Raw genomic sequence first — 24,862 nt, 5'->3', positions numbered from 1 at the left:
AAAACATGTGTGTGGTGGTAACAGCCATATGATAAATTGATGGGCCAAACAGAATCTCTCATGCTAACCCATTTAAGTGTGATTCCTGAATTCTCAGATTGGAGCCCACCCCATAAATTGGTTCTGAGTGAGAACCAAAACTGGAAGAGGCCTTTTTTGCCATTCTAGTTCAGCTGGCTGAACATTCAGCTTAATGGGATTTCAGTTTAGAAGGGCAGAAATCTGGGAAAAACAGCTGATCTTGCAAGATTTCAGCTCCTGAATCCAAACCCAAAGCTGAAACTACATCTTAGTCTTATTTCAACCTCTAACCCAGACCACAGCACCTAAACCTGATCTGGAGCCAAATACCACCTTCTTGACCATCTCTAGTTATCTATAGTACAAAATCTTCCTGGAGCTCCTTTGAACTAGCAGCTACAGAAAAATGTCTAGGACAATTAGAAGTACCTTTCTTCTCCAAAAACAGAGTGAGCTCTTGCTCCTCTTTCATTTGTTTTGGAATTGGGGAGCGTAATAAAAATCCAGGTCAGTACTCTTTGCCTAAAAGTCTCTTTTTCAGAGGCCCTCCCTGGTTTCCACTTTAAATCATTCAGTGCCAAAAGAGACGGAACCAGAGCTTGGAAACATAGAATCATAGAATATCAGAGTTGGAAGGGACCTCTGGAGGTCATCTAGTCCAACCCCCTGCCCAGAGCAGGACCAATCCCAACTAAATCATCCCAGCCAGGGCTTTGTCAAGCCTGACCTTAAAAACTTCTAAGGAAGGAGATTCCACCACCTCCCTAGGTAACGCATTCCAGTGTTTCACCACTCTCCTAGTGAAAAAGTTTTTCCTAATATCCAACCTAAATCTCCCCCACTGCAACTTAAGACCATTACTCCTTGTCCTGTCATCTGCTATCACTGAGAATAGTCTAGATCCATCCTCTTTGGATCCACCTTTCAGGTAGTTAAAAGCAGCTATCAAATCCCCCCTCATTCTTCTCTTCCGTAGACTAAACAATCCCAGTTCCCTCAGCCTCTCCTCATAAGTCATGTGTTCCAGACCCCTAATCATTTTTGTTGCCCTTCGCTGGACTCTCTCCAGTTTCTCCACATTCTTCTTGTAGTGTGGGGCCCAAAACTGGACACAGTACTCCAGATAAGGCCTCACCAATGTCGAATAGAGGGGAACGATCACATCCCTCGATCTGCTGGCAATGCCCCTACTTATACACCCCAAAATGCCATTGGCCTTCTTGACAACAAGGGCACACTGTTGACTCATATCCAACTTCTCGTCCACTGTCACCCCTAGGTCCTTCTCTGCAGGACTGCTGCCGAGCCATTCGGTCCCTAGTCTGTAGCTGTGCATTGGATTCTTCCATCCTAAGTGCAGGACTCTGCACTTGTCCTTGTTGAACCTCATCAGATTTCTTTTGGCCCAAGCCTCCAATTTGTCTAGGGCCCTCTGTATCCTATCCCTACCCTCCAGCGTATCTACCACTCCTCCCAATTTAGTGTCATCCACAAACTTGATGAGAGTGCAATCCACACCATCCTCCAGATCATTAATGAAGATATTGAACAAAACTGGCCCCAGGACCAAGCCTTGGGGCACTCCGCTAGATACCGGCTGCCATCTAGACATGGAGCCATTATTCACTTCCCGTTGGGCCCGACAATCTAGCCAACTTTCTACCCACCTTGCAGTGCATCCATCCAGCCCATACTTCTTTAACTTGCTGAGAAGAATACTGTGGGAGACGGTGTCAAAAGCTTTGCTAAAGTCGAGGAATAACACGTCCACTGCTTTCCCTTCATCCACAGAACCACAAAACGTCTTACCATTATCTACCTACTACCTGGTTTCTGTAGTACCCCACTGTACAGCCTAAACTCTTCTTTGCTAAGCGTGCTCTGAATTCTAATCAGTGGCACAATCACTCTACACCAGGCTGCTTTTAGTCCCAGAAATACCCCGGGCTGGACAACATGTAACGCGACCCTTGACTAAACTCTTCCTTGCAGGGGGAGGCACTAGCGTATCTGTTGGGCACACCTGCTGCATGTAAAAGTGTCCAGGTGAAAATTTCAGCAAAGTCCCTCCAGGCCAGATTATCAGGGGCCTCTTGCAGGTGCATGAGACTGGGGAAGGGATGCAGCAGCTCTGTTCACCCAACCCTTTGGACTCCCCTCTCAGGGGCAGCCACAACCCTCAGCCTGCCTTTCATGAGTGCAAGGTGTGAGAGAGGCCAAAGGGAGAGCAGCTGGTTGGACTCACTGGCTGATGGCTGCCCTAGGCCAGCTCTGGGGAGCCTGTGCTGTATCCCCTAATAAACATGGGTAATGCTTCTCCGTGCAGCTTCCTCTCCAGCCTGATACAAATCCCATATGACGCGGCCTCAGTATAGACTGCAAATCCTATTTCTGTTCAACTGTCTCTAATATGTCTCCTTCTTCCATAATGATAAGGGATATTCATCAATATTCATCAGTAATTCTCCCCAGTCTGTTATTACTGCTAAATGCGTGCCTGTCTCTCTTCGTGATCTGCAATCCCCTCACACGTATATAGTGATAAATAGGCTAGCGAGTACCTCTTGCATCCTAATGCTGTTCGTTTGTCTGTCAGGTGTCACTTTTAGCCATTCATAGGGAAGCCATTTGGGGGTAGTTTATCTCTTTTCTAGGTGACATCTAAAGTACCTGCCTAGCCCAAGAACAATGTAATCATTTAAACAGGGATTTACCAGACATTGGAGGTGCTTGTGTAATTACTTTGATACTCAGCCAACCCTGATCTATAGATTTCATGGTCACACTTTATATCAAGGTTACATGTATGAAGCATATTAATAAATGATTAATAGACGCTATAAGCCTTGCGTGAGTGTAAGTGTTGCAGACTATTATAATAACGTCTTCTACCGATGGGCTAGATCAGTGGTTTTCAACCTGTTGTCCGTGGACTCCTGGGAGTCTGCAGACTGTCTAAGGGGTCCACAAAAGATTGTTACCATAGAACAGTGGTTGTCGATTTGTGATCCACAGATCATGTCTAAGCTTTCCAAAGGGGTCTGCATCTCCACTTGGAATTTTTTAGGGGTCCACAGATGAAAAAAAAGTTGAAAACCCCTGGGTGGATGATTACAAACACCTTATTGATACATTGGTAGGGTGACCAGATAGCAACTGTGAACAAATGGGACAGGGAGTGGGGGGGTAATAGGTGCCTATATAAGAAAAAGTCCCAAAAAACGGGACTGTCCCTTTAAAAATGGGACATCTGGTCACCCTATACATTGGACTCTATAACAATTGACTAAATATTTATTAAAACATATTACTCACCTATAACCCCTTTATAAACTATTGATAAATGTACCCGTAATATAAAGTGTGACCAGTTTCATTAATGAAATCTAACCCTGCCTTCCTGGCTCACACGGTAGATTAGTTTAGAACAAGAGCTATAGATTCTGTGGCTAAAGTAAAGCCAATCACTGGGATCCAGCTGGATCATTCAGGAGGGTATAATTCAGCACCTTTGCCTGGTTTCATGTTCTCCATTTGTATATAGGACACATCCATATTTAACAATAGTCACTGACCTCCTGGAGTTTTCAGGTCATAGGTGCAGGGTTATTTACTAAAGTGTTCATGAATCTAACATTCTCTATAGAGTCACAACTTTTTATAGCACTCATTATTTTGGCATCAAATATCAGTCCACTCTTTTACACTTGTGCAGTCTTCTCAGACCTGGTTTGTGCTCTTCTAGGAGGATGCCTTATATAGCACCATACTCAGATGTGTGGAATCATGCATCAATGTTTTGTATCCAAATACAGTGTTGTGGTTTGTATCATTTTACGTAAACCGTGCAGTAAGATGGCTATCAGGAAATGTAATGGACTTACCGGCTACTGCAATATTATTCTGCATTCGACTTGCTAGCAGCACCAAACCTTGTAAATTCCTTGTGGTAATCTGAATTATCAAGGAGATGGAATGAAGGGCCTGAACAATAAATTCTGGGCACTTCAAAACATAAGGTTAGAGTTGTCAGGTTTGTTTGAATGACTTTATCTTTTGAGAACTCTTGGTTTCCAGTTTGCTGATCTGGGAGGCAGCTGGAGTTGGGTTGGCAGCCTGAAACAAATCAAAACCAGATTGTCAGCCAACAAAGTTGCAATAAAGGAAGAGATTCAAAGAGTGGAGTGAGCAATGAAATGATAAGCACTGCTGTGGACAAATTCAGACTGGAAATACGGCATAACTTTTTAATAGTGAGAATAATTAATCATTGGAACAATTTTACCAAGGGCCGTGGTGGATTCTCCATCCCTTGCAATTTTTTAAATCAAGACTGGATGTTTTTCTACAAGATCTGCTCTAGGAACTATTTTGGGGCAGTTCTCTGGCCTGTGCTATACAGGAGGTCAGACTAGATGATCACAATGGTCCCTTCTGGCCTTGAAATCTATGGTTCCATCTGTCTATTCAGAGCCAAACGGGAAAAATCTAATCAGGACACTTATTTTCCTTCTAGAAAACACAATGTGCAATTAATTTAACAGCTTTCTGGAATCCAGATTTGTCTGTGTCATTTGTTACATGTATTCAGTACAGTATTCAGCCCAGGAGGTCATTCCCATGTTGGTGCTGCTTGGAGCTTCATTTAAAGATTGTGCTCACCTTATATGTACATGTCTTGTAGGTTACACAGTCACCTCAGTGATGTCTCCAAAGCATGGAAGGATTTATGTAGCAGGAGCTCCCAGGTTCAACCACACTGGGAAAGCAATTATTTTTACAATGCATAGCAACAGAAACCTAACTATTCACCAGTCTTTGAAAGGAGAACAGGTAAAACATAAGGGGATGCATGGTTCAGATCTATGGGGCAGACTTCTGAAATAGGCTTGATTGAATGCATTACTGTATATGGCTGTTATCATTAGTCCTCAGGTCCTATGTATATTTCTCATCTATCTGACCTGATGGGCAAAAGGTCAGATCTTCATCTGATGTAAATGGACTCCATTGACCTCAGTAAAGTTACACCCGTTTACATCAGCTGCAGATCTGGCCCAAAGGCTTTGTTACACATTTTGTGGTTTAAAAAGCCCTGTAACCGCTACATTTTATTCTGTATTCTTTACGTTTCTGATCAGGAGATTTGCTCGTTTCCCCACTTCACTCAGTAGAAACCTACCACTATTTAGTTAAGCAATATTGGTAGCTTCTGGTTCCCTCCATGAATTCTGGAGAAACAGATTTGGGTGCTCTCTCTGTGGTCTTTGTCTCCCTCTCTGTGCAGATTACTTCTCTGTTATGTTGAAATGAAAGCTAGATATTTTAACAAATCCATCGCCAGCTAGGGATTTCCTGGCTGTCACCGTGCTGGCAACTCTGACTTTCACAGCTGTAGCAGGGATAGAACTCAGGTCTTTCTATTTCAGACATGTGTGAGCAAAAGGAGGGGTTTATTTTTAGTTGTTTCAAACCCAGGACCTTTGACACACTATTGTGCAGGTTGGAACCTATCCAGTAGAGGGCAGCGGTGTACACGTACACACACCCCACCCACCAACAAATGCAGTATAATATGGAAAGAATCTTATTCTGTATAATATGGAAAGAATCTTATTCTGTGCATAAAACTTACTAGAAGGTTGCACCCTGTGTTGCGTCTGCAGGCCAAGCTCATTTAGGGTGATAGCAGATAGCAAGTGTGAAAAATTGGGACGGGATGGGTGGTAATAGACACCTATATAAGAAAGGTTTCAGAGTAGCAGCCGTGTTAGTCTGTATTCGCAAAAAGAAAAGGAGGACTTGTGGCACCTTAGAGACTAACCAATTTATTTGAGCATAAGCTTTCGTGAGCTACAGCTCACTTCATCGGATGCATTACGAAAGCTTATGCTCAAATAAATTGGTTAGTCTCTAAGGTGCCACAAGTCCTCCTTTTCTATATAAGAAAAAGCACCAAATATCTGGACTGTTCCTATAACATCAGGACATCTGGTCACTCTAAGCTCATTGCACACACCAGAGGCTCCTTGCCTACCTCCATTCCCCTCCCCCCACCCATGCTCTATGTGCCACCCTCCCATCCCCCTCTACTTCAGGGACTCCTTACAACCTCACCCACCCCCTTCCTCATGCTAGGGGTCTGTGTGCCCCCATTCCTTCTTCCCCCATTCTTCCCACCACCCTGCGTGCGATCCGGTGCCCTCTCCCTTCCTCTCACTATTCTTTCTGTCTGGGAGCTAAGTCTTGCAAGGTGCCAGGGTGTTAAAGTCTTTGGGAGGTGGAGGGGGGCAGAGCTGAGAAGGGGAGTTCTGTTGTGCTGGAAAGTGTTAATAGCCACCATCAAAGGGTTTTCTGAACTATAGACATTCCAGAGGAAGTTGAAGGTACTAGCTCTGCCAACCAGACTTCAGGGGATCCGTGGCCCCGTTTTCCTCCTTCTGGGTTTCCCCCAGAATCAGTAGAGTTCTGATCACTGATGCCTAGAGCATTCCCTGAAATTTTGGAATTGATCTGGTGCCGCATTCTGAAGTTATCGCATGACAGACAGACAGACAGACAGATGTCACTGGGTCGAGTGTCAGACCTTGCTTCTCTCGACCAGTGACAGTGACCCCATGGGGATGTCTACACAGGCACAAAAACCCTGCGGCGGGGCCATGGCAGGCCCGGGTCAGCTGGCTTGAGCTTGTGGGGCTAAAAAGGCTGTGTAGACATTCAGGCTTAGGATGGAGCCCGAGTTTGGGGACCTTCCACCTTCGCAGGGTCCTTAGGGGTCAGCCTGAGCCTGAACGTCTCCACAGAAATTTTTCAGACCCAGAGCCCCAGCCCCCCGAGCCTGAGTCAGCTGACCCGGGCCAGCTGCGGGTTTTTTATCCCCACGCAGACACAGCGAAATAGACTCGCAACCTCCTTCTTCTCCAAATAACCTTCCTCTTTTATCTTATCCCTCTGCCTCCTTTTTATTTACATCACCTCCACACTCATGCTGCATGTAATGCCACAGCTTTGGCTCTGACTTAGAGCACCCTCCGGCCTCTGTATCATGCTAAAAGCAGCTCCCTTGCATAAATCTGCTGGACCTTCTGTTGTCTGTCTGCCCTCTTATTCCAACACAGGGCCTGGAAATTCACCAGACACCATTGTTCCCTCCCCAGCCTACTTGGCCTGCTGGGATGCATGAAACTTCCATACCGGGGGTGATATTCACCACTCTGCAAAGGGCCAGTATCAGGCATTAAGTTCCACTGAAGCCTTATTTTGAAAGGCCTATACGCCGCATATGCTGTACAGAGCAAGCTCCACCCTGTGTGAGTTTTGCCCAGAAGCAGAAAAATGGCCAGGCTGGTTCTGCTCATGTAGAATAGTTACACATAAGCTGCTGTTAATCGTCTCCAAACAAAAAAAAAAATCCAGTCCGATCCCTGGCACCTGAGCAGAAAGCAAGAGTGAATGGTACTGCTTCATGCACCCAGAATTCCAGAATATTGCCCACATAAATTCTCTCTGTCTGTGGTCCATATAGAGACATGCCTAAACTGTAACATTCCCATCTGGATACAAGCTTTCCCAAAGTTTCGGGGGGGAATTGGACCCAGAGTTTTGATCCATCCCTAGTTATATGATGTAGCAGGTCAGTCCGATGACCAGCTGACCTAGTGGTCTGGCACTAGCATTCCCATTTCTGCTAGCCTAGGCGTCCCCGAGGGGGCCCCAGTCCAGGTGTGTGCAGCGGGCCTCGATCCCACCTGAGTTCTCCTCTCCCTCCCATTGGGGTTCCACTGCTATAGAGGAGCAGGGGGACAAGGTGGGAGACCCTGGCCCACCCACTCCACCAGGTCCCAAGCCAGGGCCCTAAGGGTTTGACAAAGCGTCCAGACCAGCTATAGATCTACCCCAAGTGACGCTTGCCCCTGGGTCACTTCCTACCATGCCCCTGGCGCTCTTCTGTTTGGGGCATGGTCGCTGGCTTAGAAGACTCCACTCAATAATGTCCTGTTCAAAGGACTCTGTTTTAGGGCTTTCAGCTCCCAAATTGTGGGGGCAAAGATCCCTACTGCTAGAGCAGGCTTAACAAAGCTGTAGTCACTCCTATCCCAGCTCCCAGCATCAGCCTTCTTTCCTAGTGTAGCCTGCAGCACCTTCCCCCCACCCCGCCCACTTTCCTGAGCTACCTGTGTCCTCTTCAATTATTCTTCCACCTGGTGCATACCCTGCACCTGCTCAGGGTGGGTCCTCCCTGGCCCAGGATTGCTCTATTCCATGCCCTGGTTCAGTGTGGAGTCTGTAGAGGCCGTATGGTCTCCCTTTGACAGTAAAGGGCTGATCCATTCAAAGTGGCTTGAGGAAGAAACAGTGAAGGAGTGTCTGATAGAACTGGGGCGATTGCCCAGCGTATACAGTCTGCACAGGGAGGGAATTCTGCAGGGCAGAAGAATGAAGACGCCATAGGCTTGGAGGGAACCTTTCAGCTGAAATATACACGTATACCTACATTTAAACAATCTCTCCTTCAAAACCTAGTTTGACAGGAAACTAAGAGAACTCAACAATGCCAGAGAAAGGAAAAGAGTCTGATCATTAATCTTTTAGCATTCAAATTCTTTTCCTGGAGATCTGTCTAGACAATAAGTTAATGTGTCTCTGTTCAGAAGACTGAAAATTCCTCTCACTCCAAGGGTGTCATCCCTGAGGTATTCAATTCCTTAGAAGTACAGGGAAGGGTTGGAATACGTGGTGTTCTCGTTTACATTCCAACCATTTTCTCCTTTCCGGCTCTTTCAGATTGGCTCCTACTATGGAAGTGAAATAAATTCCATTGACATTAATGGAGACGGGAACACAGATATTTTGTTGATTGGTGCCCCCATGTACTTCAGCGAAGGCAGAGAGAGGGGGAAGGTGTACGTCTACGTTTTAAAAGAGGTAATTAAGCTGTGATCGTTCCATCTCTGCTCCTGCCCCAGAAGAGGCTTTGGAATACCCTGCATTTCAATTCCCCTTCCTCAAACTTGGCTACCCTCTGACATGGTCCTCACCCTGCCCTGGGCACTCTGCCGGGGTGTGAGTACAGACCGTGTCTGGCGTCTTCCAGGGGACAATGCAGCAGCTCCTGTGGGAGAACGAAAACATGCCAGCAAGGGGAACACTCCCATCCCGACGTAGATGGAGGAAGTTGTGTGAGAGCATGCAGAGGAGCACAGACAGAGCCAGTCGATCTGCTTCCGCGGAGAGACCGATGCTCTTGACAGAAGCCCTAGCTCTGCTCAGACAGACGGCTCTGCTCAAAGGGACAGTGCCCAATTTCCCTGGATGGCCAGGTTGATGGACAGAGATGTCTGCTCTGCTTGGACACTCTGGTTCCATCTTCGCTGAAGCTGGAGTTGTAATTTCCAGCTCAGGTCAAGAAACATGCAGTAGCTTTCATGGCATTAGCCGGCTGAAACTAGCAGCGTAACTGGGGCAGCATGGCTGGTGGCTCAGGCTAGCCACCCGAGTAACTACCTAGGAGCTCGGACAGGACTGTAGTCGGGTGGCTAGCCCATCCGCCATGGCTACGCTGCTGGATTTAGTGCACTAGTTCAATCAGAGCTAGTGCGGGTATGTCTACCTGAGCTTCTGTGTAGATATACCTACATGTACCCTAAGACAGGCAAAGGTGTCCTCTCTGCTCAGCTGGACAGAGGTGCTTTTTCCATTCCGAGAAACAGACAGGGTGCAGCTCTGCTTGGCCAGACAAACTTCCAAGGGCACCTGTTCTGCTCAGATGGATGAATGGAGAGGTAGATTGGGCCCTCAAAGTAGGTAGCACATTGCACATGGTGTCCCATTCGGCAGTCTTGCCAAAAATACCGAGCGGGTATCCCAGGCTGGATGCAGGGCCATGGCACATGCATATCCGGCTTGTCCAGAAGTGTAGCCAAGTTGCCTTCAAAGATCACCTGGCAACTTTTGTCACAATCCAAAGGAGACACAGAACTTGCAAGCCCTTCTCAGCTGTGGCTGCTACTAGACTTTGAGCGAGTTTGCCTCTTTTCCTTGTTTATAAACCATCCTGGTTTTCTGATGCCAGTGAAGGGAATCTAGACTATACTAAAGTGCAGCTGTATTGTCCCAGGGTCCCTTTCAACCATCGTCCTTCCAAACATATTCACAGACCTTGAGGACGGCAATACCAGAAGTTGGATTGCCTTTCCCTTTGGGAAAACGTGTCTTCTGGCTACTGGCCCCTTTGTCCAGCTCACACTCTGGGGATAGGCGTCTGGGTCCTGATCGAAACCCCATTTTAATCCGGGGAAAGACTCCCATTTCTTCAGTGGGTTTTGTATCAGGCCCCTGGGGCACTAGGGTCTTTTTGCCAGACCATCTCCTGCTCCCAGTGTCTTAAGGATGGCCCCATGGAACATGGATGGCATTTCTTCTGCCTTGTCAGCATTTTCTCATTCCCAGAGTCCTGATGCCTCTCGAAGGGTGCTGCCCTGCCCTTATGGAAAAGCCCTACAGAATCCAATAAAGAATGAAAAGTTTTCTTTTCTTCTTTTAAATCATCCTATAGATTTTAACAGAAAATGATATGCCTGCAGTGGAAGCCATATGATTGTTCAGATGGTAACAAGGGTTCCAATGAGCTAGAAAAAGGATCGCATTCTGTACAGACTCCATGTTTCTAGACTTAAATCCCATTTTGTTTCTATAGAACCTTTTAAATATTATGGGACTTTCCATCAGAGCCTGTTCAGTGTTGGCCTGTAAAGTGCGGGGCACGCTCAAAGATTGCAGTGGTGTAGGCTAGGAGGAAGGGACTGAGCCGTCTCATCATTAATGAGGAAGTGATTGGTGCTGGGCCAGGGCTTTTGGGCGTTAGGGCTCTGGTATCACCTGGTACCAGGTGCCTGAGAGGAAAATACAAATGCCGTGATGCTGGCAGTTGACGGCACTCAACACCTCTCTGAGGACGCTTAGCATCTCAGAGGCTGTGTGCTGCTTTTCCACATGTGTATTTGGTTGCAGAACTTTGCCTGTAGCAATGGGTGTTTCACAATCTCAAGCAAACCTTTTATCCAATTATTCAAGCATGTAATTGAATGAGAAAGGGAAAAAAGACATCAATGTGAGCCTTCGCGGTGGCATTTGCTGGTTCCTTGTTGCTTCGTTGTGGGAAAGGTTCTTCTAATAACATTTCAGAATTATGCTGTCTTCCTTGTTTGGGAAATTGTTTGCAGATTGCACTACCTCTGTTATGATTTCCTCTAGGATTCCAAACTCTCTGAGGTAATGACCAAAAATAGTCTCCGTACAAAGGAAGAGCCATGCCTTCTCCTCCTCCTCCTCCTCTTTCTTGGACATCCTTGTAGCTTTCACAAGATTTAAAATCTTGGCAGCGCTGAAAAAAGCTGTAAGCTCAGTCTGTTTTTTATTGGCAATGCAATGGTAACATTAGAGCTCCCACATTGGCACTGAGTACGTCTTGAGTACAGTAAACAGGGAAGCGCTGTTCAGGATGAGATATGTACCTGTTAGCGCGAAAGCTGATGATTTCTGTTCAGAGACGCACAGTAGCAAATGTTGCATTATTTCCATAAACCCAAACTACGATTAGCAGGAAGTGTCGCATATGCGTGGTGACTTTATGTAACCTCCAGGAGGAATGTTACATTTGAAAACAACACTTGAAAAACTCCTTTTGGTCTCAGTTTGCTTTTGGTTTATGACATAGGGAAGCCAGGAAATAATTGGTTAGGAGGATTTTGTAACAAATGTCCTCGGCTCCCAAAAAAAGCCATGTGCACTTCCTGCTCAGTGACGACTATAAACAGAGGCACTGTCCCTAGATTTTAACTCTTGAAAAGTGGAGATTGGGCATTACCGACAGGAGGGTTCCTGGCAACTGAAGTCATTCTCTCTCACTCTCCATCAAATGCCTGAAGTAGCTGGGTTTCAAGACCCCATTCAAGGCTCACCTGTTGGGCCCATATTTCCTTGGCTCTGGGTTGAGACGTCTTACCTTAGGTTGGGTTGTTTGATAGAGGTTTGTGCAATATGGCCAGTTGATTTCCTTTTTTAATGCAAACAGCGTCGCTAGTGGCCACAGCAATGGGGGTGCCTAAAACTGAAATAATAGCAGTAATGCCGAGTAAATAAACAGAACTAATCTGACAAGTCAGGATCTGGGAAATTGGAGGGGAAATTTCAGGCAAAATATTCACACAATTTTCTTGACTTGCTTTTGTGCCCTTGGTATTTTTATTTTTGGGGAACGTTAATGAAATCAGCAATTTGGCAATGCTGCTTGTTTTCACGGTGCAGTTTTGCTTGAAATGGGCTGTCACTCCGAAATTTGATGACCACAGCACCTGTTTTGAATTTGCAATGAAATGCAAAAACATTCAGAGCTGGAGCCAGCCTTTGCTTACACCTTCCACCCCAGGCTCACAGGCTGCAATATCCAGGGATCTGCCCAGCTGTGGAGTCCCCAGCCCCACCCTGACCCCAAAAAACCACAGTGCACAGGGCTGAAATGAGCCCCCAGCATGCGGGGCTCTGTTGTACACAGTGGGTGAGCACATGCCCATGCTTCTGAAATGCTGCGTCCCTCTCACAGCAGAACAGGGGGCAGAGTTTGCTCAAGATGAGCAGATCTTACAGCCATATAGATACAGAATAATATTTGTATGTGCAGAAAAGATCTCAAAGCACCTGACAGATATTAATGAATTAAGCTTTACAACACCCCTATGAGGAAGGTAGGTGATCTTGCCCCTATTTTATAGATCACTCAGCTGAGGTAAAAAGAATCTAAGTGGCTTACCAAGATGGTGGAACCAATGTTTGGTTGGGCCAAAACAAGAATCCAGGGGTCCTGATTCTCTGTTCTGGCCAGGAGTACATAATGCTTGGTGTTCTTAGTTACAATGGGCAGCCATCTCTGTGGCACTCTTTCTTTCTTTCTTTCTTTCTTTCTTTCTTAGCTTAGGTATGTACATGGCCCCCCTCACTACACTCTGAGCACCTCACGATCTTTGAGATCTTTTCACCTCACACCACTCCTGCTATTATCCCCATTTAACAGATGGGGAACTGAGGCACAGGGTGGCAAAGTGACTTGTCCAAGGTCACATAGAAAGTCTGTGTTAGAGCAGAAAATTGAACATGCGTCTCCCAAGTCTTGGGCTACTGCTCTAACCACTGAACCATTCTTTCTATCTACCTAGGGCTTTTATACTGCACCCCGTCCTTCCACATGAAGTCAATAGCAATAACAAATCCCCTAGTCATGGATTTTCTGGCTCATCTCCCTTTGTGGAGTACAATCGCTATTTAGGTTTTGGGGAGGGGGGTTCGTTCTGTGGGTTTTTAGGGAGTTGGTTGATTGGTTGTCTCATGATTTGGGATTTTTTATTCCTCCATCTTCATTGCTGTTTCTCCTTCCCCTTTGAAGGACCAGTTTGTTTTCAACGGAGCTCTGAAAGATTTGCAGAGCTACCAGAATTCTAGGTTTGGCTCTTGCATTGCCTCCGTCCCTGATCTGAATCAAGACTCCTACAATGATGTCGTCATTGGTGCTCCTTTGGAAGATGACCACCAAGGAGCAATATATATCTTTCACGGCTTCAAAGAAAGCCTCCTGAAGATGTATAAGCAGGTATGGTTTCCCTTGTCCCATGGTTTCCCCACCAATGAATTTGAAGAATTGTGATTTTCTCCCACTTTAGGGCCCCTGAGAGTGGTATATTTAGTGGAAATGAGAATCAGGCCCTGAAAAGGGGAAAAATACGCTTTGGAATAGTTTTTGGAAATTTGACAACATTTCTGAGGTAATAGTGCCTCAGATACTCACAAGCCAGGAGTGATCTCAATTCATCTCTTCCTACCCATTTTTTCCATATCCATTTATTTCACCCTTGAGTATCACAAAGACGTTAGCAACAGGAGAGGGCTAACGTGTTTAGTGTTCCTGAAAGTGAGAAGTGGCAAGAGATAGTAGTGTCATATCCTCCCTTGGTCAACCTTTCCTGAGCAAGGTCTACTGCTGATGCTATCTCATGGGCAGGGGTGGTGTCCCTAGCCTCTGTTTGCCAGAAGCAGGGAATGGGCGACAGGGGATGGATCACCTGATGATTACCTGTTCTGTTCATTCCCTCTGAAGCATCTGGCCTTGGCCACTGTCGGAAGACAGGATACTGGGCTAGATGAACCTTTGGTCTGAGCCAGTATGGCCGTTCTTACGCTCTTATGTTCTTATTGTGTTACCAGAAATCAGCGAGAGAATTAAAACGGAAGTCTCCCCACTACATTTAACGTATGTCTGCCCTGCAAGCTTCTTTTGGTGGGGGGTAGCGCACGTACGTGCATCGCGCCCCTCGCGCTGGTACAGCCGTGTAGATGGTGAGGCATGGCTTACGCAAGTGGAGCAAAGACACCCATGAAGGGGGTGAGCGTATACCTGGGTACATACCCTGCACTGCTCTCTGCTCACTCCAGCCGCGCCTTCCTGGCTACACTGCTATTTTTACCAGTGCAGTGTCCCGCTGCCTCCCTGTTCCTGGAGTCTTTCCCCACCAAAGGAAAAGACTCCGGCAGTGGGGAAAGGCTCTGGCATAGGAGTTTCCCCACTACCTCCTCCCTGCCGGAGCTTTTCCTCGCCACAGTGAAAGGCTCTGGCATTGGGGAGCGGCGGACGGCTTTCTGCACTGCTTCCCCACTGCCAGAGTCCATCACTGACGTGTAGCTGCACATCACAGTCTGGGCGCAGCTTGCTTTTCCCTGCGATGTGTGGCTTCACCTACTGCACACGATGCCGACATTGGTGCGTAGTGTAGGCACAGCCCGGGAGTTATTCGGCAAGGTAAAGTACACCAGAGGTCACTGGCAAGAGTACTTTTCAGAGAGAAGCTGCCATATACAAGAACATGGACTATCACATCACCGAACATCTGCTGTCTCTATTGGCACTTGTAATGCTTTCGCCTAGCTATCCAGTATTTTCTGTGTTTGGAAGTTAGCTTGTTTTTTCCATGAGTCACTAATTAATCAGAGAATCTTCTTTTGCCCAGATCGTTCTTAATGTCGCTTAGCAGGCTCCAATATAAAATCTTTCTCCAATGACAAAATCTGGAGGTGAAATCCTGGTGCCACTGAAGTCAAAAGGAGTTTTGGCATTGACTTCAGTGGGCCAGGATTTCACACTCGCTGTTTAATTGTTCCTTAATGTGACTGTAAAACTGGTTCCAAGATATTTCCTTCACATTTCCATGCTGAAACACATGAGATATGAAAGATGTATCAAAAAGGAATGGGATTTTGTAGAACTTCATACAGTGGGACTGTTTTTGTAAATGAAACAGAATCATAGAAATGTTGGGGGGAAATATGTGGAAGGGATGTCAAGAGGTCATCTGGTCCATCCCCCTGCACTGAGACAGGATTAAAGTAGACCTAGACCATCTCTGACAGGTGTTTACCTTGTTCATAAAAGCCTCCAACCTGTTCTTCAAATCCTCAGTAGAACCATCCTCAAGAGGTAGGAAAAATGGCACAGTTGCCCACTTAAACTATTTTCAGTGGAAAGTTCTAAGAGTGATGCCGCTCAAAAGCAAAGGTACTGTTTTCCCAACAAATTATCTACATTTCTTTTCCTTCAGTCATTTAAAAGTGACTCACGTAGCTCTGAATGCTCTAAAGCCCATGGTTAGTTCGGTGACCTCGACTGAACGTAACACATAAGCGTGATTACTCCACAGGATCCCACTTCAATTTCTAGATCCCCTGACTTGCTCAGAAAGAAAGAGAGCAGGGAGCCTGTTTTGTAAAGCCATGAGCTCTATGTGTTAGCGACTAAGGCCTGACTGACATAGACACAGGATCATTCTCTTGCACTGGCAAGTGAATTTATGTGCATTCACACCCATGTGTACCCATCTTTATGCACATATACTCACACTCATGCACCCACACACATGCTTGTGCATGTTCCCACATACAAATGCATACATGTGCTCATACGTATGTTTTCACGCACACATGTTCATGCTCACAAATATACTTTCACCTTTACACACTGCCATTCGTGCTAGATTCCCAACAAATGAGTCTGAATGGAGGTCTGAAGGTGGTGCACCAAACCCACAAGGGAGTTCATCGCCTGAAGTGAGAGATCCTAACATCTAAAACCCACGCTGGAATACAGTACTGGAATGCAAGAACTGCTGGGGAACTGAGTCAAGAAGTCAGAGAAATGACTCGTTCAATATTAGTATTGTTGGAGTGAGCGAAAGGAGGAGGACTGGATGCAGAAGACTCCATTCAGATGGCATCACACTACTCAGTTCAGGAAACTTAACACATTCCACCAGAGATATGTGTGAAGAATACTTGGTGCCCGCTGGTGGGACAAAGTAACCAATGGTGATGTGTTACAAAGGACTGGCCAACAGAGTGCAGAGGCAATGGTTCGAGAAAGAAGGCTGAAGTGGTTTGAAGTGGATATGTTGAGTGGATGTCAAGAAACGGGGCATTAGACAGACGGAGAGGGAAACGCCGGCTTGTCTCATGAGAGACAAGGCACAAGAGTATAAAATAATAGTAATTGTAATAGAATACTCAAAACGAGAGTGGATTTCTTTTTTTTGTGCGTTTCAGAGAATAGCAGCCTCAGACCTTCTTCCAGGCCTGATGTATTTTGGATGCAGTATCCATGGACAACTAGATCTAAATGAAGATGGCCTCATAGACCTGGCAATTGGCTCCTTTGGAAGTGCTGTGCTCTTATGGTAGGTTATGCCTCTGGGTTCTGTTACTGCCTTCTTACCAAAGTTCATTGAAATATGTTGTCATTTAGGGGAACAACTGATTCTCCAGGAATCTGACCAGTTTTATACCCTTAAAAAGCACTGTAATATTCTACAGTAATGATCCAATATACTTAGGCTTGGAGAATTTGATTTTTTTGTGTGTGATTTTGACAGATATCAATATTTTTTTTTGTATTTTTATCAATTCAAATGTATTACAGTTATGCAAAATTATGGGTTGTCAGCATTTTTTTATTGGTATCCATTTACATTTTCACAGCAGTGGGAAATTATAGGGGAGGGTCAGACAATAATTACTCAATGACAGTAGTCATTAGGATTCAAAAAGTTAAAGCTTTATAATCCTTAAACCACAAATTGTCAATAGCATATGTCAAAATATACAAAGTAAACACAGTTCAATCAAATTTTAGTGAGTTCTCGAGCAGCATTTTTCTTACTTTGCCTATCTGTAAATTTCAGTTATTCTTGATTGAAAGATTTTTAGTTTTTTTTATGGTTTGTGTGTGTACAGTGAAATCAACACTTACCAATAAAGATTTAATTCTTCCAAGCCTAAATTTCCTCAGAACCAGCAGGGATCTGGACCGTTCCTGTAGAATGGTGTTGGAAATGTAGCTGTGCATGAAAAGATGTCAAAACATCACTGAATTTCATAATTAATTCCCCAGGAGTTTCAACCAAAAACCAAACTTCATGTTGTTTCCCAAAGCTCTCTTGGTTTTATTTAATTAATAAATGAATACATCAAAGCCTTAATTAATGTTCGGAAAGCACCTTGAGGGCAGGTGGACAGACTCTCAGCTGATGTAAATTACCACAGCTCAGTGGAGCTGCATGAATTTTATACCACCTGGGGATCTGTCCTGAAAAGTGCTATCCACTTGCAGAGGACCAAATTCTTCTCTCAGTTGTGAGCATGCAACTCCATAGAAGCCAATGGGATTGCACAGGAGAACTTGGCTGTACATTCATTAGTGTTATTCTTCACCTACCAGTCTGCAGTTATTTCCTCTCCTGAATTAGGGTGACCAGATAGCAACTGTGAAAAAACGGGACAGGGGGTGGTGGGTTATAGGCGCCTATATAAGCAAAAGTCCCCAAAAAAGGGACTGTCCCTTTAAAAACAAGGCATCTGGTCACTGTACCCCGATTCCCAGTTGAAGACTGATCATTGTACAATAGTAGTATGTCATCACTTGAGGCCATGCTTAGTCATGTGACACAGCCCTGCATAGCACTCGCATTCCTTGCTGTTCTCCTGGTCACGTCCCCTCCTATCACACGTCTAATTCATCACTTGAGCCTCTTCAAGTTCCTGAATTTCCTGCCGGTGCCTTCATCCTCAGTCACCACCTTGGAGTGTCTGTATTAAAGAGGGGTTGCTGCAGCTAGGTGGGGGTGTCATATGTAGGTAGGGTGACCAGATGGCAAGCGTGAAAAATCGAGACGTGGGTGGGGGGTTATAGGCACCTATTTAAAACAAAGCCCCAAATATCGGGACTGTCGCTATAAAATCGGGACATCTGGTCACCCTACGATGTAGTCAGGAGGAGGCTGGTGTGGTTTGGGCTATGCAGGGGTGCGGCAGAAGCCCCCGTGCCCCAATCCCGCTCTGCTCCCTGGCAGCAGCGCTGGGCAGACAGGCAAGGGGAGGAAGCCCCAGCCCCCAAACCCAGGCTGTGGCCCGGGACTGGAGGAGCCCTGGCTTCCTGCCATGGCCTCAGGGCTGGGAGAGCTCTCACTCCCCACTACAGCCCCAGGGCCTTGGCGAGATGCAGGGGCGGGGGCAGGCAGAGCTTTTCCGGTCTTGGGGCCGCAGTGGCGGGGGAGAAATGAGCAAATGGGAGGCCACAGTGGGGGACAGAATGGAGCAGGACCATGGGTGGAACAGGGGCGGGGCCGTGGGGGAAAGGGGCAGAACCGTAGTGGAGCTGTGGGAGGGGCCGTAGTCAGAAGGGGCAGAATGGGGGCAGGACTGCAGGTGGAAGGTGTGAGGAGTGGGCCCTCTGACTTGCTCTGCTCCAGGGCCCCACAAAACCTTAATCTGCATCTGGATGGGATGCTTCACATCTTACTCCAGGGTGGGCCCTGCAAAACATATGTGTAGAGACCCATTTAGGTGTCCAAAGAGGAGCCACAGCACTGCGGTATAACTCGTGTACCTTGTTCCCACCCTAGGTCTCGCAGTGTTGTCCAGGTCAATGCCAGCATTAGGTTTGAACCCTCCAAAATCAACATCTTTAACAAAGACTGCAAGCGAAACGGGAAGGACGCCACCTGCATGTCTGCATTTGTCTGCTTCACTCCCGTCTTCCTCTCGACCCATTTTCAGACAGCAAGTGTGGGTAAGCGAAGGCTCCCGCTCTGATTTCCCCACTGCTCTTGTGAAAATCGACCTTGTCAGTTTGTCTTTACCTGGCCTGCATTGGTAAGAGCACTGCCAAGCTGCTCTTGTCTATTCGCGGGAGAGGAAAACGAGCTAAGAGCTTGTTAGGCACAGGGTAGCGCTAAAAGCTTGTGCTCAGCCGCATCTGACCTGGCCCTTTCTCGACCCAGACCCCACCCCTTTTCGACCTGCACACTGGCAAGTAACGGAGTAGATGTGCCGCGCCCTTTAGATCTACCACTACTCAGTGCAGGGGGTTGCACCTAGTACATAACCCTATTAGCATCTATGTGTAACCTCCGCTCACCCCTCCACCGGGGTGCAAAGTCTGGCAGTTCCTCCTGTGCACTCTGCAGGCACTTGCAAAATCCAAGCTTTGCCATTAGAAAACGGTGGAAATTGGCACATAAGGTGAGCAAGGGGCTCTTGTTACCAACAGTCCACGCAAACCCCTGTAGGTCACTGTATTCGTAAAAATGATCCCAGTCCTCAGGGAGATTAGCACGGTCAGCTCTCACCATCAAGCAGAAAATGCAAGATGGAACAACAATTAATCGCTGTGCAAGTTTTATTAAAGAAAATAAGCGTAGATTGGAAAATGTGTGGAGGTTCTGGGGACTGTGATGTAGAGGGAATAGTGGGACCCCAGCCTCCCTGAAAGGAGAGCTGCCAACCGCGCGGCGGGTCAGTGCACAGCACAGTCTACCCAGCGCTTGTTCTGAGTGTCGTCGAATTCCTTCAGGATTGACCTCTGCTCTGATCTTCGTAAAGATCAAGAAGCAAGGCCGACTAGGCTGCAGAGTTAAGTCTCTCACCTGGCTACTGCCGTGCTCTGGGACATCCTGCTTTACAAAGGGAGTCCTCCCAAAGATGTGCTGTGGGAATCGTCAAGGTTCTTGTGGATGAGAGTTTGCTGCCTTGGTCTTGCATCCACACAGTACATCTGTGGGCCAGATGCCTACATACTTTGCTAACATCACAAAGAGCCTTTATGAGCCGGTCGATCCTGCTTGGCTTTAAAACACCGCTCCCTGCTATGACCTGGAGTCTTCACACAGGATGCCCAGGACTCAGCTAGAACAAAGAGGAAGCAAAAGCAGCATGGCCTATAATAACCCCCCAACAATGTATAGTAAAATGCTGCAACCAGGGCTTAGGTTATGCATGAAATCATGTCCCCAGTGAAGGCAATGGCAAAATTCCCATTGATTTCCCTGGGGCCAGGATTTTCCTCTATAATGATCAAGGCTGATATTCTGTGTGTAACTCACCCTGTAATTTTAGAGCTTGCAGAAGAGGGTGTCCCAGAAATGTGTTAGAAGGAAGAGGAGATGCAGAGGGCTATCTCTCAGAAGTACAGTGCTGCTGAGGGACAAAGGAAACAAGAGAAGAAAGAAGCTGAATTCTGAATGTGTTAGACTTTGGATCGTCAGTCTCCTTTTAGCATTGCACTAGCAGGGTATTTGGTCCTGGCACAGCACTAACACAGGCCATTTGGGGGTTTGTCGTGGTGTGGGGGAAGGGGGGGGGGATGTACAACAATATTTAAGAAGAAAAATGCTCTCTCATTACGTATGTAAGGGATGGCGTGCAAAACAGAAAGGGTACTTTCAGAACCAGTGCGGTGCATTGTGTGGCTAGATAGCAGACAAATGTTTAAACAGCCTGTGTATTATTAATCTGTGTCCTGAAATGACCCTTTTATATGGTGGATTGTTGAAACAGGAATGTAAATACATCTAGAATGTCTGTTAAAAAGCCTAAAGTGGCTCCAGAATCCCAAATCCCTGACTCCCAGGTTCTCAGGTATTGCTGTTGTTCCTTTTCCTTGTGCATTTCCCCTCTGATCTCACCACAGTTATCCATAACTTTTGTAACCTATAGATCAGATTACTGAAGTGTGCACTACAGGGGGCTACTCTTAGACACCTGAGAGCATCAGCTGGTGGAGAGTCCAGCTGCTTGTCTGCTTGATATATTCGTCACATGGAGCATATTAGACATGTAGTCTGGTTTCCAGTGCTATTCATGGGATTAATTTCGATTTGTTAAGCCCTTCGTACCCTAGCCTGGGTCTAGGCTGCCTTAGAAACTACCTCTCTTTCTGACCATTGAGCTCGTCTTCTGCTAACAGCCCCTTGATTTTAATTCTGGGAGACCACTGGCTCAGTGGACTGTTCATGACTCACCACTCTGGAATTTACTTCCTCTGCTAGCCAGCCTAACAAAGCCTACACCTAGATGTCCATCTCATCTTCTAATCCTTGGCTGGATTGGCATGATTGATGGGGCTGCCTTTGTGCTTTGCTTCCTCCCCTACCAAGGTGTTCATTGTAAAGATGTTGTGGCGATTCGGATGTACAAGAGCTGAGCTCCAAGGCTTGTAGATGGTGCATGTTACAGCGTTAGGCAGAAACATACATAAACAAATCATTTTGGGCACCAGCTGGCTGACACAATGGACAGGGTTCAGATACAGTACGATGTGAGGGCTGTCTGTTTATATCTTACAACAGTGGTTCTCAACCAGGGGGCCGGGGGCCGGGAGCAGGGTTCAGGGAGGCCACCAAGCAGAGCCAGCATTAGACTCACTGGGGTCAAGGGTAGAAAGCCAAAGCCCCACGGCCTGGGGCTGAAGCCCAGGGCCCTGAGCCCTGCCACTCGGAGCTGAAGCCGAAGCCTGGGCAATGTAGCTCCAGCAGAGCCCCTGTGGTGTAGGGCCCCAGCAGGCAACTGCCCTGCTTGCTACCCCTTGACATCAGCCCTCGCTTTTAGATGCAGAAAACCAGTTATTGTGGCACAGGTAGGCTGTGGAGTTTTTATAGCACGTTGTGGGGGCCTCAGAAAGAAAAAGATTGAGAACTGCTGCCTTACATGACCTGCGATTCGGCCAGCTTCTTAAAAGGGCAAATTGGCAACAACCAAAAGTTGCCTTCAGTCCTCTGAATTAGCATCTTGTTTTTAAAAAGGGGGCTTTGATAAGCTCTGCTGATGTCATTTTGATTCCATGCATTGACAATTCATAGATGTTCGTTTTATTCTGGTAGGAGAATGTTGATTTGTGCTCTAGGAAAGGATGGGGCAGAGCAGAGGCTTTGCCACATAAAAACATAACAGTAGAAAGAAATCAGAATCAACCATTTCCCTTTTCAGGATTAAAATACAATGCCACCATTGACGAACGAAGGTACACGCCACGGGCTCATCTGGATGAAAATAGCGACCGGCACACTCATAGGCTGGTCACATTGTCTGCAGGACAAGAACACTGTGACAAGCTAAATTTTCACGTCTTGGTAAGTATCTTCATGCAAAACAGAATCACATCAGGAAGCAGGCATATAAGCCAAGCGGAAGTGCCTTGAGTACATCACATGGCTGGAAACCAAGCTAAACTTTATCTCCAAGTCCGGATTTATTATTGTTGGGTTTGATGTGGTTAAGGATGAAATCCGCTTGAGTGAGCTGCTGAAGTTTTATAGCTGCTCAGTCTGCCATGTGAACCAGTAAGGGACCTGAACTCCTCCCAATCCCTAGTTATTTTTTCCTAAAAGCCTTTTATCATTTCAGTGCTGTAATCTATGGAATTCATACCGATCACGTTTGAGGACCAGTCCCAATGGTTCTGAACTCAGTACAAACACACCCGGTGACTTTGATTCAGGACCAAATGTTTTCATTTGGCTTCCCAGACTTTTTCACTTTGTGCACTTCTCCTACCAGTAGGCTCCTCTTGCTCTTGGGTTAGAAGCCAATTAAAGTTTCTGCATAGCAGAGCCCAGCCAAGAAAGAAATATGATAAAACTGACCAAACTAAATGATGGGAAATGACTCACAAGTGGAGATAGATCTTAACAAAAGCCTGGATCCATATACCCTCAGATTTTGGGGAAATTTGGATTGTGATCTGGAGCTGAAATTCACAGTTAGCCAGGCCAAATCCCCAGACTCAAACTTCTGTGAAATTTGGGGAAGTTTGCTTCTGAAGTTTGAATCTGAGTGAGTGATTTGCATTCATTTCTGCTCATAAGTTTCTCTCTGGCATTATTTTCTAGAGCCAGATATCCAAAAGTCACACACACACATATAAACATCTGCACCTTTGTTTCTGGTCCATTAAGTCAAGGGCAGCCAGTATGTCTCTCTATACGCAGTTGATACAGTTTGGGAAATCTGGTGTGGTATAAACAATCACTCTTTGTGATGATCAACTGTTTCAAAGCGGATGTTCTGCACTCCTAAGTACCCCTTTCACTTCTACACACACACACACACACACACACTCCCCTCACATTTTATTTGTATAGGTCAGGAGGCATGCATGCAATCTCAGAGCAGTAAGAGGCTGTGTTTGTTGTCTCACCTCTGTAATGTCCTTTAGCTGTGAGATAAAAGAAGACGAATGCAAAGTGTGTTAAACTGTGATACATTTACTTTGTAAAAAATTGTTCCACCATGGTTGGGTTTGTGTTTTCATTGCACCCAACTATTCCTGTGGAAAACATCTTCAAAGTTTTAATGATGTATTAGAGAGGCTACAAAAGCAGAAAACCCAGTAATAATGGGGGATTTCAACGATCCTCATATTGACTGGTTATATGTCACCCCAGGAAGGGATGCCTAAATAAAATTTCTAGACACATGAAATGACTGCTTCTTGGAGCAGCGTGTCCTGGAACCCACAAGGGAAGAGGCAATTCTTGATTTAGTCCTAAATGGAACACAGGATCTGGTCTAAGAGTGAATATAGCTGAATCACTTAGTAATAATGACCATAAAGTAATTACATTTAACATCCTTATAGGGGGGGAAATGCCAAAGAAACCCAGCACAGTAGCATTTAACTTCAAAAAGGAGAACTACACAAAAATGAGGAAGCTAATTAAATGGAAATTAAAAGGAACAGTCACAAGGGTGAAATGCCTTCAAACTGCATGGAGACCATTTAAAAACACCATCAGAGGGGCTCAAATTAAATGTATACTCCAAATAAAAAAACAGGAAGGAGGCTGAAAAAGTGCCACCATGGTGAAGAGCAGAGTAAAAGAGACAGTTAGAGACAAAAAGACGTCTTTTAAAAATTGGAAGTCAAATCCTAGTGAGGAAAATAGAAAGGAGCACAAACCCTGGCAAGTCAAGTTTAAAAGTGTAATAAAACAGGCCCAAAAAGAATTTGAAGACCAACTGGCTAAGAACACAAAAACTAATAGCAAATATTTTGTTAAGTACCTCAATGTTGATAAATGCAAAGTAAGGCACATGGGAAAAAATAATCCCAACTATACATACAAAATGATGGGGGTCTAAATTAGATGTTACCACTCAAGAAAGAGACCTTGAAGTCATGGTGGGTAGTTCCCCGAAATCATCAACTCAATGTGTAGTGGCAATCAAAAAAGCTAACAGAATGTTAGGAACTATTAGGAAAGGGATAGATAATAAAACAGAAAATATCATAATGCCACTGTACAGAGCCATGATATAACTCACAGCTTGAATTCTGCATGCAGTTCTGATCACCCCATCTCAAAAAGATATAATAGAATTGGAAATGGTGCAGACAAGGACAACAAAAATGATTAGGGATATAGAACAACTTCCGTATGAGGAGAGATTTAAAAGACCGGGGTTGTTCATTTTA

At 45.8% G+C, this 24,862-nt stretch overlaps 1 protein-coding gene across 1 annotated transcript in view; it reads left to right on the top strand.

Moving 5' to 3' along the window:
• Nucleotides 1-24,862, top strand: part of ITGA11 (integrin subunit alpha 11) — a 127,800-nt gene that overhangs the window by 59,935 nt on the left and 43,003 nt on the right. The window contains exons 12-17 of the mRNA XM_077829342.1: nucleotides 4,706-4,854; nucleotides 8,806-8,946; nucleotides 13,460-13,663; nucleotides 16,660-16,790; nucleotides 19,014-19,180; nucleotides 22,375-22,517. Coding sequence (XP_077685468.1) covers nucleotides 4,706-4,854; nucleotides 8,806-8,946; nucleotides 13,460-13,663; nucleotides 16,660-16,790; nucleotides 19,014-19,180; nucleotides 22,375-22,517 — 935 coding nt within the window. The remainder of the gene's footprint in view (nucleotides 1-4,705; nucleotides 4,855-8,805; nucleotides 8,947-13,459; nucleotides 13,664-16,659; nucleotides 16,791-19,013; nucleotides 19,181-22,374; nucleotides 22,518-24,862) is intronic.

The sequence above is a fragment of the Eretmochelys imbricata genome, chromosome 10, assembly GCF_965152235.1.
Source record: "Eretmochelys imbricata isolate rEreImb1 chromosome 10, rEreImb1.hap1, whole genome shotgun sequence".
Taxonomy (NCBI): Eukaryota; Metazoa; Chordata; order Testudines; family Cheloniidae; genus Eretmochelys; species Eretmochelys imbricata.
This window is presented reverse-complemented; position numbering and strand designations above follow the sequence as displayed.